The 15,849-nt window shown below is 46.9% G+C and overlaps 1 protein-coding gene across 1 annotated transcript; it reads left to right on the top strand.

The window, feature by feature from the left end:
- The first annotated feature begins 11,796 nt into the window (after positions 1 to 11,796).
- Positions 11,797 to 14,486, top strand: LOC136473472 (tubulin beta-1 chain-like). Its single transcript, XM_066471114.1, has one exon. The coding sequence runs from the start codon at positions 12,868 to 12,870 to the stop codon at positions 13,531 to 13,533; it is 666 nt and encodes a 221-aa protein (XP_066327211.1). The 5' UTR covers positions 11,797 to 12,867; the 3' UTR covers positions 13,534 to 14,486.
- Positions 14,487 to 15,849: the final 1,363 nt, after the last annotated feature.

Below are 15,849 nucleotides of genomic sequence, written 5' to 3'. Positions count from 1 at the left end.
ATTTCATCTTTGACCCAATAGATTTTGTCATCCACCTCCACAAAATTCTTATCCCTAGGGCACATTAGAGCCTATGTAAAAGTTTGGCACCATTCTGGATTTTTTTCGTGGGTAGACTCAGTTCAACCTATAATTAATCGGTGTCGTCGCGTGGAAATTCAATTAAAGCTCAGAAAGTAGCAAACCATCTCCGAATAATCCCAAACTTGGTGTTTTCTTCACACGTGGCACGTGGAAGCCTAAGAAAAAGGTTGAGATGAATACAACACCAGAATGTATATTTCTAGTTGCCCAACAAATGTTACACGAATTACATGCATGACAATAATTAAACACACAAAGCCATACAAATTAAAATTAGAACCCAATTAAACTACGACCTTGAAATCAACCTAATAAACATTAATTACTATCAGAATCACTGCCGAGTTTGATCGGGCCACGCACACTAACATGCCTCTGTAGCCATATATGGTAATTGATGTCACGGATTATGTATCTGCTTGTATCGATAAAGTCCAATGCCCGTATGAGTACACTATCTCACGCCTCACAAAACCGAAAGAATGGTCGGCCATAGATGTAACCTACTGAACGACCACTGCCCCTGTTAGTAATCCTTATGCAATACTGGCATCCTTCTACAGTGAGCTGGCTGAGGTTACCATTGTAGAAGTCCCAATCGTACCTGAGTTGCTCCGTAGCTTGGTCTAGAACGGCCCACAAGCCACATGCAGCATAGGTAAGGTCCTGGAGCGCAATCTGCATGTGGAGAAAAAGAAAAAAATAGAGAATGTTATTACAATAATAAACAACAAATAACCACGACTCAGGTATAAGTGACCATTTTACCACATCCGCACGGTTATAGCTCGCAAACCATTCGCTTGCTTGTGGGACGGGGATATCACCAGCATTCAAAGCATGTGCCTTGAAGTGTGAGAAATCAGGCACATTATAGCAAACACGTTGAAGTGCCTCTAAATAGATGTGCATGGCACTAAATTGGGTGCTTATCACGTCTGGGCTCTGTCTTCCCGTCTCGTGGATATGGTTCCGATGATTTGCACCCCTCAAAGGGATAGAAAAACTAAGTTCACACGTCCATAGCCGACCACTTGCATTAGATGCCGTGTTCTCGATGATGTCCGAGATAAAGAACCAGCTAAGTGTTGTTTGCAACCAATCTATTAGGGATATAGTCTGCGACATATATGTATGCAACAATGATATTAAACTAATTACACTTATTTGTTAGCATCAAAAAACACAAGATGTTGGAAAATATTTCATACAATAGCTAGAACAGGGAACCATGGAATGGCCACATTAGGAGCGAATGGCTCATCGCTAGGGTGGAAACCTGGTTCTTGTGGTGGGGGTGGTCCGTTGTTTATACCACCTGATCGATAAAATACCCAAAAAAATATGAACATAAAATATATGCACAAAAAATTCTTCCAAGTAAAATGTGGCAACATAATTAAATATAGATCGAATGCAAGGAATAAGAATATATATAAATGTAGAATGCAAAGAAACATGAATATAAATATAGATCAAATGAATATAGATAGAATATTGGAGAAGACAACATATCAATTGAAAAATGCAAGAGCTATGACCAAATCACGTAGAGAGAGTTGATTTCTTGAGAAGTGAGAGTGAAATGTGAGAAATGAGACTATGAGAGTTCGTGGGTGGGTGGGATCGATGTATGTGGCCGGTGGTTTGTTTTATATAGGGGGGCATAGACATCACTGCCAGTTTTTAAGTAGAACCGACAGTGAAGGTGCATATATGTAAAGGATATATTTATTTAGATAGTACAGTGGGAAAGTTTTAACAACAACGATATATTTATTTAGATAGTAATAAAATACATCAAAAATAACAAAAATATTAGAAATAAATTACATATACGATAACAAAGACCTTACACTAAAATTCCATATACAATAACAAAGACCTATTTGCATATAGGTTAATGTTACAATCAATGTGTATCAACACATTATAATGTAACCACCTCAGTAGCATTCTTCTAGCACCAACTAGGGGCAAACAGTAGCACCGAGGTGGTCTACGAGCTATACCGGTTGGAGATGATAGGTGGCATCGATGAATCCACCTTGTCTGTACATGGCCTTTTTCCAGATGCGCACCGCAACGGATGGCTCTATGAACCTCGTGGCATCTCCAATCTTCGGCGTTGCTCTATCTTCAGTAGCATTCTTCTAGTACCTCTTGTGTGCACCATTTTGGTGGACTACGATGCATAACAATATCTGTGGTTTGTTGTGAGAGAAAAACATTGTATCAAGGCTGATAAGGCCTGGCTGAAACCAAAATGCATGAAGAGGATAGCCCTTGGCCGAGGGCCATTTTATAGGGGCTAGCAATCGTGGTACATTTTTATTTCTGAACTAAAGTTGTCGGGGTAGGTGGGAGCAGTGTTCCAACTGTTGTGGTCAGTGGGAGCACTGTTGGCGTGTGAGGAGCATCTACACATCACTATCAGTTTTAGTTTAAAAATCGACAATGAATGGAGTTATCACTGTCGGTTTTTAACTCTAAACCGACAGTGATGAGGAATTATCACTGCCGGGTGAATCATCAAACCGGCAGTGACGTGGGTGTAGCAGTAAAGGGTTAAGTAGGATAACTTTTCCAATTATTTTGAATACCACCCACTGGCTCAACGGTTAAGACTCCGCAGCTTAGCCCCCGAGACCCATGTTCGAGTCCCAGGTGGCCCAAATTTTTTGTTTCAATTTTATAAATTATTAAATGACTTTGAGAAATTGCTCATCACTACCGGTTGTAATTCTAAACCGACAATGATGAGGAACCATCACTGCCGGGCCATTCCTCAAACCGGCAGTGATGTGGCTGTACCAGTTAGGGGTTAAGTAGTATAGCTTTTCCCTTCCTTTCGAATTCCTCCGACTGCCTCAACGGTTAAGACTCCGCAACTTAGCCCCTGAGACCCGTGTTCGAGTCCCAGGTGGCCCAAATTTTAAATTTTTTGTTTCAATTTTATAATATATATGTCTAGACTTCCGATAGAAGGACATTGGGGGGCAATTCTCTTCCGAGCTACTACTAGTAGTGAGGGATCCACAGCTCCTCGGCATCGGGCTGGGCTCCTTCGAGTATTGCGAGCAGGGACAACAAACTGGTTGGGGACCAGTGGCGTCGAGGAGCTGTGGATCCCTCACTACTAGTAGTAGCTCGGAAGAGAATGGCCGCCCCAATGTCCTTCTATCGGAAGTCTAGACATATATATTTATATTTATATTTAGCTGGTGTTTAAATTCAGAGAGTAAAGTTTAGAAATGATATGTCGGCATATTTGCTGAGCTGGCAGAGTATTAATGAGGAGGAGAGAGGAGATGAGAGTTTCATCAGGATCAAACATCCTTCACGATTATGTGCATAATGATTATATAGTTAACAATAATCTAACTATCTTTAGGTGCATCAACAATGAGGGCCTCATTGTGATCAAGTCGTACGTAAGCAGGTTCGTCACCCTCTTGAATGATAGGTAGGGGTACATTCGCCCCAAATGGAGGCATTTCCTGATAGCCCCTGTAGTCTTCATCGTTCGTCACTCCATCGATACCGACAATCTTCCTTTTCCCTTCTAGGACTACTTTTAGCCTTCCTTTTGTCTTGTTGTCCCTTGCATAGAAGACTTGCATAACATCTCTTGCAAGGACAAAGGGGGCGTCTCTGTATGCTGTCTTAGTGAGATCAACGGTAGTGAACCCTTCGCTGTCAGTGTTGATTTCCTCGAGCCAGACCCACTGGCAGCGAAAAAGAGCTGCCTTCAATGGACCATAAGCTAGCTCCCATATCTCCTCTATGAAACCATAGTATGTCGCCTGCATGTTGTCGTTTTCATCGTGAGCATCAAAACGAACACCACAATTTTGGTATGTGCTCTTTCCATCTTCCTTTTTTGTGTAAAATGTGAATCCATTGATCTCATACCCTTGGTACCTAACATATGTACTCGAAGGTGAAAGGTCCTAATGGCTAGAGGAGGGGTGAATAGCCTATTAAAAATTCTACAACAACACTTAACAATCTGGTTAGACAATTATGAGGCGAAGCAAGTGTTGCGCTAGCCTACTAAAAATGTAAGCCACCTACCACAATTCTAGTTTATATAGTTTCTATCCACACAATAGCTATGACACTACACTAAGTTAATGTGCTCTCAATTGCTAACTAAAGAGCCACACTAACCAAACTAACAAGCTCTCACAACTAGCTACACTAAAGAGCTTGACAACTAGTGTGTGGTAAAGTAAAGAGAGTAAGCAATATGTTTATACCGCCGTGTCGAGGAAAGAGCCAATCAATCACAAGAATGAATACCAATGAAGACCAATCACCTCGGAATCAAATGATGAACACAATGATTTTTTACCGAGGTTCACTTGCTTGCCGGCAAGCTACTCCTCGTTGTGGCGATTCACTCACTTTGAGGTTCACGCGCTAATTGGCATCACACGCCAAACCCTCAATAGGGTGCCGCACAACCAACATAAGATGAGGATCACACAAGCCACGAGCAATCCACTAGAGTACCTTTTGGCTCTCCACCGAGGAAAGGTCAAGAACCCCTCACAATCACCACGATTGGAGCCAGAGACAATCACCAACCTCTGCTCGATGATCCTCGCTGCTCTAAGCCGTCTAGGTGGCGGCAACCACCAAGAGTAACAAGCGAATCCCGAAGCGAAACATGAACATCAAGTGCCTCTAGATGCAAACACTCAAGCAATGCACTTGGATTCTCTCCTAATCTCACAAGGATGATGAATCAATGATGGAGATGAGTGGGAGGGCTTTGGCTAAGCTCACAAGGTTGTTATGTCAATGTAAATGGCCAAGAGAGTGAGCTTGAGCCGGCTATGGGGCTTAAATAGAAGCCCCCACGAAATAGAGTCGTTGTACCCCTTCACTGGGCACAATACGGGGTGACCAAACGCTCCGGTCATATCGACAGGATGTTGGACCTCAGCGTCCGGTCACACGATGCGTGCCACGTGTCTCCTCTCTTCAAATGTTGATCGCCCGATCTCAACGGTCAAGTGATGACAGGATGTAGCAGCTCAAAGTGACTGGACGCTGAACCCCAGCGTCCGGTCGTTTCTAGTAAGCATCCAGAGATGACTTTTCATGACCGAACGCGTCCAGTCATGCTAACCGGACACACCCAGCGTCTGGTCACTCGGCGACTCCTCTGTCCACTGCCACGTTAGTAGGACCGGATGCACCCTGTCAGCGTCCGGTCACTGAGTGACCCAGCGTCGATCAGAGATCGACGCTGCGCGCCCTCTGCTGCCACTGACCAGACGCGCGGTCCAACCAAGACCAGCGTCCGGTCACTTACAGTGACCTCCGTCTTTTCTGTCTAGGGCGCCAGTGCCACCATTGGACTGTCCGCACTCTATGGGTAGACACTCTACCGGTGAAGTTCCTAACCCTTGCTCAAATGTGCCAACCACCAAGTGTACCACCTTGTGCACATGTGTTAGCATATTTTCACAAACATTTTCAAGGGTGTTAGCACTTCACTAGATCCTAAATGCATATGCAATGAGTTAGAGCATCTAGTGACACTTTGATAACCACATTCCGATACGAGTTTCACCCCTCTTAATAGTACGACTATCGAACCTAAATGTGATCACACTCACCAAGTGTCTCGATTACCAAAAATGGCTCCTACCATTTATACCTTTACCTTTAGCCTTTTGTTTTTCTCTTTCTTCTTTTCAAGTCCAAGCACTTGATCATCATCATGGCATCACCATCATCATGTCATGATCTTCATTTGCTTCACAACTTGGAATGTGCTACCTATCTCATGATCACTAGATAAACTAGGTTAGCACTTAGGGTTTCATCAATTCACCAAAACCAAACTAGAGCTTTCAGAAGGTCCCTTGGCTAAGGCATCCAGTTGATTACCCAACTTTATTCCAAGCAAGCGATGTTGCAACCAGTTGACAAATTCCTTCTTATGTTTTCTATCCAGCCAAGCCTATGACCTGCTCGGATACAGCGTTTGCAGCGATTGCCTGTGCTCGTCAATGTATGGCATCACACCCTTAGCTTGTTGGAGAATAGCGAATTGTGCCTGTCTGAAAGAAACATGGTCGTCTATTGTAACAGATTTCTCCCCAATCGTTCCTTTACCATGTAGTCTTCGCTCATGACGAGATTTTGGAACTCCGACCCTTTTGATGTCTAGATAATATGTGCAGAACTCAGTGGCCTCCTCCGTTGACCATCCTTCAACCATGCCCCCTTCTGGCCTAAATCTGTTCCTAACATACCTCCTGAAAACTTTCATCAATCTTTCAAAAGGGAACATCTGATGCAGGTACATTGGGCCAAGGGCTCTAATTTGGTCAACAAGATGAATGAGCAGATGCAATGAGATATCAAAGTAAGTCGGCGAGAAATGCATCTCAAGCCTAACGAGAGTTTTGGCTATGTCCCACTACAGCTGCTTTAGCGTGGACACATCAATGACCTTTTTTGAGATCGCATTGAAGAACAAGCAAAGCTTTATGATTGGGGCACGGACCTTTGGGGGGAGGATACCACACAGGGCAACAAGGAGCAGCTGAGTCATAACGACATGACAGTTATGGGCCTTCATAAGGCCATAGTTGAACTTGAGTTCTCTCATGTTCACTAGCCTCTTCGGGTTTGCACAGTAGCCTGTCGGGACTTTGAGTTCATTGAAGAAAGAAATAAGCGCACGCTTTTCTTCCTTCTTCAATGTCCATGATGCAACCGGAAGTTCAAACTAGTCATTCTCTAGCTCCATGGGATGCAGCTCCTTCCTGATTCTCAAGTGTTGCATGTCCAGGCGTGTGGCTAGTGAATCCTTTGATGTCCCCCCGGTGTCCATCAAGGTGTTAAGAGTGTTAGCGCACACGTTTTTAGTGATGTGCATGGGATCAAGACAGTGGCGTACACTCAGAAATGGCCAGTAAGGTAGTTTCCAGAATACATATTTTTTCTTCCAAACGCTCCCATCAGGCACTGCAACTGCATTGTCCCCCTTCCCAAGAACAACCTTCAATTTGTTAAGTTCTCAAAGTATCGTAGGCCTATCTCGATATTTTGGAGCTAAGCGTTTCTCAATAGTACCGTTTAAATCTTTTCTGTTTCTACGGTAAGGGTGATCCTTAGGTAGGAACCTATGGTATCCCATATAAACTATCTTTGAGTTATTTGGCAGATTTATCGCATCGATGTCGTCCAAGCACTCGACACATCCAGTATAGCCTTTTGTCTTCTCTCCGGACAACGAACCTCGACCTGGCAGGTCGGTGATTGTAGCGATAAGTACTCCCTTGATCGTGACATGTTCCTTTTTGTACTCGTCCCAAACATCCGGCACACCCTTTTCAAACATCTCCACTAGTTCATCAATCACTGGTTCCAGAAACACATCGATGTCATTCCCAGGTTGTCTTGGCCCTTGGATCAGTAGTGATATCTAGATGTACGATCGCTTCATACAGACCCAAGGTGGAAGGTTGTATATACAGAGCGTCACTGGCTAGGTGCTATGATTGCTTCTAACCTGGTCGAAAGGATTCATCCCATCTGTGCTCAAAGCAAACCAAAGGTGCCTTACATCTCCACCGATGTCCTTATAGAACATAGTATTGATAGTCCTCCAATCATGCCCATCGGCAGGGTGCCTCATCATTGTATCTTTCTTACGCTCTTCGCCATGCCAGCGTAACAGCTTGGCTGACTTTGCACATGCAAACAGCCTATGCACCCGAGGAACTATAGGGAAATACCAAACGACCTTTACAGGACCTCCTCTGGTCTTGATACCCTCATTTGATGGTCCTTCCTTGTACCGTGGAGCTTCACACTTGGGGCACTTGTCCAAGTCTTTGTATTTTTCTCCATGGTACAATATGCAACCATTGGAACACGCGTGGATTTTTTCAACCTTGAGGCCGATGTGGCAGATCATTTGCTTGGCCAAGTATGTCTTTTCTGGCAACTCATTTTTTTCTGGAAGAATTTTCCTTATTATACCTAACAACTGATCCAAGCCTTTATTGCTCAATTCGTTTTTTGATTTGAACTCTAACAGCATGATGTCGGCTTTCAATTTGCTCATTGGACAATCCCTATACAATGGTGTTTTGCCATCTTGTCTCATTTTCTCTAGCTTTCTCAGCTGTCTTTCACTAAGACATCCAGTCTCTACATTACTTAGCAGCTGAGAAATGCCATTGTTATCCTTGGTGTCATCAGCTAGCGTGTTCCTAAACACATTATTAACTGTGGCCATAAGTTCCGTATTGACACCGGGTTCCTCGTCAGCATCGTGGATGGCTACGTCAGGCATGTCCACATCATCATCGTTTTCCTGTAGAACATTCACACCAACCTCGCCATGCATAGTCCATATCGTATAGTTTGACATGAACCCCCTGGAATCAAGTATGATCGTATAGACTCAATTTGATGAAAGTTCATATGATTCTTGCAATCTTTGCATGGGCAGAAGACAGGGTTCTCATTCCCAGCATGGGTTTTGGCATCGCTGATAAACTGGCTGACGCCATGCATGTACCGCTTGTCCGTTCGGGACAGATGCATCCACTCTCGATCCATTTCTGCATAAAAAAATGCTGAGACAATAATTACAAAGAATTAATAAGAAATCGAGCTTCATGAACAACAATTGTAGCTCGAAAGTACCATTTTTGAAAAATATTATTGTACACTAATTATTGGAAAATTAAAATTGGTAGCCCTGGCCCTGTAAATTGAAAATCGTAGTAAAAAACAATTATTGCGCAATAATGAAGAACATCTATTCTAGTCTACTTCTAAGAACTAATTATAGCATCACATACTAACAATGATGATCTTGACCACCATGGAATAATTAGCTAGGAATTTAAATGTGTTCATAGACACCAACCATTTGAATGATGGATTCACCCAATTTGAGCCTTGTACAAATTTCTAATTGGAAAAGTGCTCTCTAGAATGGAGAAAGAACTAGAATGAGAATCAAGCAATGTGGCCATCAAAACGAAGCTAATTAAGCAACAAAATCAAAGGAGTGGATGTTTGTTACTAACGTTAAAGCAAAAAGATCAAGTCATTCTTCAAAATCCAAGCACTAGCTTCATGGTGAAGAGTAACCTCAACAATGGAGGGAAGGGTCCAAACGCGTGCCTCTGTTCTCGGGATGGAAAAGAGGAGGAAGGAGAGGACGGCTGCAGCCTTTTTGTGTTGTAGGCTTATCACCGTCGGTTCTTGACTAGAACCGATAGAGATAGAGACTAATCACTGCCGGCTCTTGGTTTAAACCGGCAGTGATGAGTGGCTGCCAAAATACTGCCGGTTCTCACAAATCTGACGGAGATGATGCCGGCAGTGATGTGCAAATCTGGCGTAGTGTGACCAGCTAGCTACTAGTAGTCTTAGCTTACATTTGCTCTATGTTTAGGTATGAGAGGCTTCGGGAACGGGGATCCTGGTTGGAGTGAAGTGAAGGGTGAATCCCTGGATGCAACACACGTACTGATCGAGTTTAGCCGGATAGGCTGGTATATGAAACAATAATAATGCGTATAAGAGAACATGATAGAAACAGATGCGTGCAGCCCTGGATCTGAAGGAGCACTAGCCGATTTAGTAGATGTGCTGATTGAGCGTCTGGGACAAGCCCACATGTGACGTGACGACAAGATGTTACACATCTAACACAGACCTCCTCGCTGTATATGCTGCATATCATTCTTCATCTTCAAGAAGCCTACAGCCATAAATGTTCACCTTGTATGGGAACAATATGTTACTCTTTAGTGTCCTTGGATCAAACACAAGGAATTGGGTTGCTTGGTACTCTACTGGTGTGCACTGTGCAGTGCCCTTATGTAACTGGTTTACTTTTTCCATTCTAATAATTTGCTCAGCAAATCACTTGCCAGAGTTTAAATAAAAAGATCTGGTTAAATGTTGTTGTTGCAGCAAATTTATGTGTCGTCAATGCCAATGCACGGCGTGGCTTCATGTTCAGTAACGGTTTCATAGCTTTGATAGCTGTGGATCCCGATCGCATGCAAGCTCAGTGGTATCGATACCGTGGCCATGTGACAGAATTACCTTCAATCATATGCTACGAGAAGTTACTGTAGGAAGAAATCATCTTGTACTTTCTGTGGGCATGCAACTGTAAAATCCATTCCCAAAACTACGAACGAGAGATCAAGGTTTCTCGAATAAATAAAATTGTAAAAATAAATAGAGAATGCTGCAGGTTTTGCGTGACTTCCATTGTGACTCTGTGAGCAATCAGTACTGTCTATTGAAAGCAGGCCAGTGCTTGGAGGGAGGATGGCCAGGGGGCAGGGGCAGCATCGAGTTCTCATAATCAGGAGCTATCATGAATCTCCATTACTCCAGTAGATGTGCCTTTTTATTAGATGGCTTGCACGTTTTGATTTGTGGACAATGCCGATCGGCATTCGGCAATATAAATACAGTCACCACCATGACACAGAACTGCATTGCTGGATGGCTTTGCATTTGTTCCATGTGTAGGTATATATTGAGAGGCTTCGGGAACTGGGCTATGCAGAATGGGTATCACAGAAGAGGAAACAATCCAAAGATAATCACACTGAGAGGTAGCTGATGTGGATATGTGAATCCTTGCTGTGGTTTGTATTCTGTAAGCGAAGCTGTCGCCACCGTTGCCCCTGTGGAGGTGCTGCATATAGCACTCTATAACAGTCCTGCTGGCTGCAAACCGGGTATAGCTTTGGATGGAGATGTGTTGCCGGACAAGGAGAAAGACCAAGCTAGATAGGAAGATAGGTTTGATTTAGTTCATAATTGTTGCCTCTGCCTCCCTCAGGACATCAGACCAATAATCACATGGGCTCAAATGGATTCGAATCACCGCTCATGGCCATAACTATCACATGCTTCTCGATCATGGACTGAGTGTTGATCGTCCACTAAGTGTTGATGTACGCGTCTCCATGACATACTTCACTAGAGGTGCTGATGATATAGTGCTTCGTTGTGTGGGACAGTCCGAACATGATACGGATCATGTCTCGTTGTATGCACACCATTCAAAATCAAAACGATACACATCTACTGCTATCAGTGATGTTCGTACTGGATGAGGAACATTTTACTTCAGTGCCCCTGCAGCATCATTAGCATATATACTAAGTTAGCTTTATGACAGGGACGCTGCCATATGGGCCCACACACAGGCTGTCCGGAGCATCTACAAAGTAACCAGGAGTAACTTCTGCAGGGCATCGAATATTCAGAATACAACTCATCCTCTCTTCTCCCAGTTACTCTTCCTCTTCCCCAACTCTCTCTTCCTCTGTACCCGTCCCCTGCTCCTCATCCTCTCCCATTCCCCCTGCTTGCTACTCCCCTGAACTCCATCTCTTACTGTATCGGTTACCTGAGATTGTGTTAGTCCATTCAGTGATTGCGTTCTATGAGTGGGTTGTTAACAAATTAGTACTCGGAGCCAAATCCTACAACACCATGAAATCCACCACCACTACTCCATGGGTCCTCTTGACTACCAGTTGCTCCTGGCCGAGATTCGTGCGATTCGCAAGGAGTTGGAGTCTCAGTTTGTTGGGCTCCGACAGTCCTTCATCGAGCCGGCCTCCACCGCCATCACTACCACGCCGTCGCCGCCGCCGGTTCAGCTACCCACCCCCGTACCATGACGACTTCATCGTCTCCGACCAGATCCGCATCGAGAATGGCTTCACCTCCACCGACCCCCACACGCCGCTCGACGCCGGCCAGAAGCTCGTCCAGTGCGGCCCCGTCGACATCGAGGACATTCCCGCCTCTGACGCCTCCATGGCCTTCTCCACCTGCTCCTCCGCCTTGGCCACGCCCACGCCCGTGCCTCCCTCTGCGTTCGCGACGACCATGAAGCGCACGAGGGTCTCGATCTCGTGGATTCCCGTGGGGGCTGCGGGTGGTGTGTGGAGAAGAAGTCAGAGGGCTGCTCCTCCGTGCCAACTTCGGCTGCATCGACCACGACTTACTCCTCCGCTGCTCCGACTACGGCGTGCCCCACTGCGTCCACCTCAGCTGCGCCAACCGCGGCGTGCTCCTCCGCGCCCACTTCGGCTGTGTCGACCACGGCGTGTCCCTCCGCTTCTCCGACCGTGGCGTACCCTTCCGCGTCTACCTCGGCTCCGCCGATCGCGGCGTGCTCCTCCGTGCCCACTTCTGCTGCGACGACCGCGGCGTGCTCCTCTGCACCTCCCTCGGCCTCACCGACCGCGGCGTGCTCGCCCTCGCCCACCTCAGCTTCGCAGACCACGGCGCGCTCCTTAGCGCCCGCCTCAGCTTCGCCGACCATGGCATGCCTCCCCTCGTCCGCCTCGGCTTCGCCCGCGCCAACCTGCGCCGTTACGTTCAGCCGCTACCTGGCCGCAGGGCTCGCTCGCTGCCTCCGGCCGCTGGTCTGCCATCACCCTCCTTGTAGAAGCACTCGACCATAGGGTGCTCGACGATGGATTGCAGCCACGATGCGCTCATCACCACGTGGGTGCCGTGGGGGGCTCGTCACCAGCGAACGCGACCGCACCACCGTGGATCGGCTCGAGCACGCCTGCGCGGTCGGCCCCAGCACCGGCAAGCTTTGCCTCTTCTCCGACCTCCTCGGCGCACCGCTCTGCCGCGTCCGCCACTCCCTTGTCCCCGAGTACGACGCGAAGGTCCTTCCCTCCACCGGAACCGAGGCGCTCAAGGCCATCGCTGCGCAGTTCAACGCTGGCCAGTTCCATGTGTCCGCGCTCATCCGTGAATCGCTCACCCAATGCGCCCGCGAGTTCAACATCGTCCTTGACGACATCTCCGTCCTCGCCGCGAACCCGGACCCGCTCTATTGCGTCCGCCTCACCTGCTGCTACATGGACGAGCACATCAAGCCTCGCCACCGGCCGCTACGGCGATGATTCCGACCTCCAGCTCGAGCATGTCAACGTCTACTACATTGAGGCTTCCTGTGGCTGCTTCGTGCCCCGCACTGTGCTCATGGACCTAGCTGGGGTCTGGAACAACTGGGCCAAGGGCCACCACACTGAGGGAGGCGAGCTCATCGACTCAGTGCTCGATGTCGTGCGGAAGCAAGCCGAGAACTGCCACTGCCTGCAAGGCTTCCAGGTGTGCCACTCCCTCGACGGCGGCACCGGCTCTGGCTTGGGCACGCTCCTCATCTCCAAGATCCGCGAGGAGAACGCCGACCCGATGATGCTCACCTTCTCCGTCTTCCACCTCGGCCCCGTCGAGACGATTCCGTCTGGTCTTGACAGCCTCTCCGCTATGCTCATGGGGGCCACCATCGACCATGCTACTACTTGGGTCGTGCCAGCGACCTGCCTCCAACCTAGCCCTCAAGGTGTTCGACACTTGGTGGCTTCCGTGTCGAGTGTGCCCCAGAGGAGGTGAAGTTCGTGTACATGTGCACGGCCGGCACCGAACGTACACGAGCCCCACCCGGACATGCTCGTCTGCGTCGACACAGCCGCAGATGTGGAGCGCTTCGCCCTCGAGCTCGACTGAGACGTGCTCGCCTCCGTCGACACTGCCGCACGTTTGGAGCACTGTGTCTTCGAACCCCATGGTGGCACTGCGCCCACTCAGCCTTCCCCATGGCCGCACATTCATCATCTGCGTCGACAACAGCGGCTTCAGAAAGAGCAAAGGATGCAACAGCTGCGATCCGGCTCCTACACGCGCTGCTGGCGTGCGCGGAGACTGAGCTGCAGGAGAACTCAAGCTTCCTCCTCAACGTCACCTTCGCCGACCTCCTACACGCGCACTTCATTGAGTCGAGCCGGCGGTCAGACACTTGTGTGGCCCTGTTCGGCATGGGGGAGGAGTTGATCAGCCTCACCGAACACCGCAGCCTGCTCCACCTCCGGCAAGAGCATCCTCGTCTACTGCTACATGCCCAGCGGCAGCGTGGTGGCAGCGTTGTCTTTCCGGCCGATCCAAGCTCGTCGATGAACAGTGCTGCAACTTGAGGGCAAGTCGCAATTCAAGGAGGGGGGAATGTCAGGGACACTGCCATATGGGCCCACACACAGGCTGTCCAGAGCATCTACAAAAGGAACTAGGAGTAACTTCTGCAGGGCATCGAATATTCAGAATACAACTCATCATCTCTTCTCCGGTTACTGTTCCTCTTCCCCAACTCTCTCTTCCTCTGTACCTGTCCCCTGCTCCTCATCCTCTCCCATTCCCCCTGCTTGCTACTCCCCTGAACTCCATCTCTTACTGTATCAGTTACCTGAGATCGTGTTAGTCCATTCAATGATTGTGTTCTACCAGTGGGTTGTTAACACTTTATCTCCTATACTATCAAGCATAAAGATCTCACCCACAGTCCCCACATTTGAGTAACCAATACAACTGGCATCTTGTGGTCATTGTCATGCTTTATTTCCAATATACGATTTCAAATATATCAAACTAGTCCAATACAACAAGGAATGCATCACTCATGTTTGCCGAGCGCTTGAGACAGCTGCTATGTCTTTCTTTGTTTCCTTTGGATGACCAAATAATAATAGGTTTGAGACATGAGTCAGCCATGACTTGTTACTAAATTTAGTGTTATAATTGGTCTGATTCTCTTGGTCAAGAGATGAAGCTGTATGGTTCCCTGTATCTAAAGAAATAGTTCGGCTCCAGTACTTTATGTATAACGCATGCATGTGACATTCAGCTGCATGTACCATGGGAGACTACTGCATACATGTGTGCTTAGTGTACCATGCTGGGTGATCAAATAAAGGCCAAAGTATCAATTTGATTCTAGCTTTTAATATGAGTCCTGGCATTGAATGCAGTAAAAAAGTTCTGTATACTCAGCTTATACACGTACAAAGGAGTGTTTTAGTGGTATATCACTGTCATCGTCCGTCGTCTCAATAGTCTCGTGGCATGGCTTCGTGACTTAACAAACCAAAAGGTACAATATTGAAGCAGTAAAAGACTGCTCCGTCGTGTGATCTAATAAGGAGGTGAAAACAAGACAGAGAGTAAAACAGAAGAGGTGCAATATATTGGACCAAGAGCGCCGCTAATAAGGCGTGTCGTATTAAACATTTTCTTTACCTTAATATAAAGACGCGCAAACCTTTTACGTGATCAAGAAAAAAAATATTGGACCAAGGGTGCTAAGAGCTAACTTAGCATTTGTTGGAACCTCCAGCTTATTTGAGCACTCCCTGCATATATATATAGAATAAAAAAGAATAAACCGTTTGGCATGCATGCTAGTTAATAGGAAACAATATGTTATTTTCAGTGGGCCCCTCTGTTAGAAATTTTATAGTTAGCTAAAACGTTAGAACAGTTTAGGCTAAGGAAGCATCTTGTGATATACACTACGTAGAAAACGATTTTTAGCAACGGTTCAATTTTTTAGGGGCGGCCAGTGATGGAGTCGCCCCTACAGTGGCGTGCTCGGGTGCCCAGACACCAGCCGCCCCTACAAATGGAACAGTAGGGGCGGCTGGTGTTACGAGCCGCCCCTACAAATGGAGTCTGATTTGTAGGGGCGGCTCAATCACCAGCCGCCCCTGGAAATGCTATTTGTTGGGGCGGCTGGTGATTGAGCCGCCCCTAAAAAATGGCCCCGTATTTATAGCTCCGATGTGTAGGGGCGGCTCAATCATCAGGCGCCCCTACAAATGGCCCCATATAAAACAAAAGCAGCACCTTCTTCCTCCTCGGATCACTCACTCCAACCCGTGA

Source organism: Miscanthus floridulus, chromosome 8 (assembly GCF_019320115.1).
Source record: "Miscanthus floridulus cultivar M001 chromosome 8, ASM1932011v1, whole genome shotgun sequence".
NCBI lineage: Eukaryota > Viridiplantae > Streptophyta > Magnoliopsida > Poales > Poaceae > Miscanthus > Miscanthus floridulus.
This window is presented reverse-complemented; position numbering and strand designations above follow the sequence as displayed.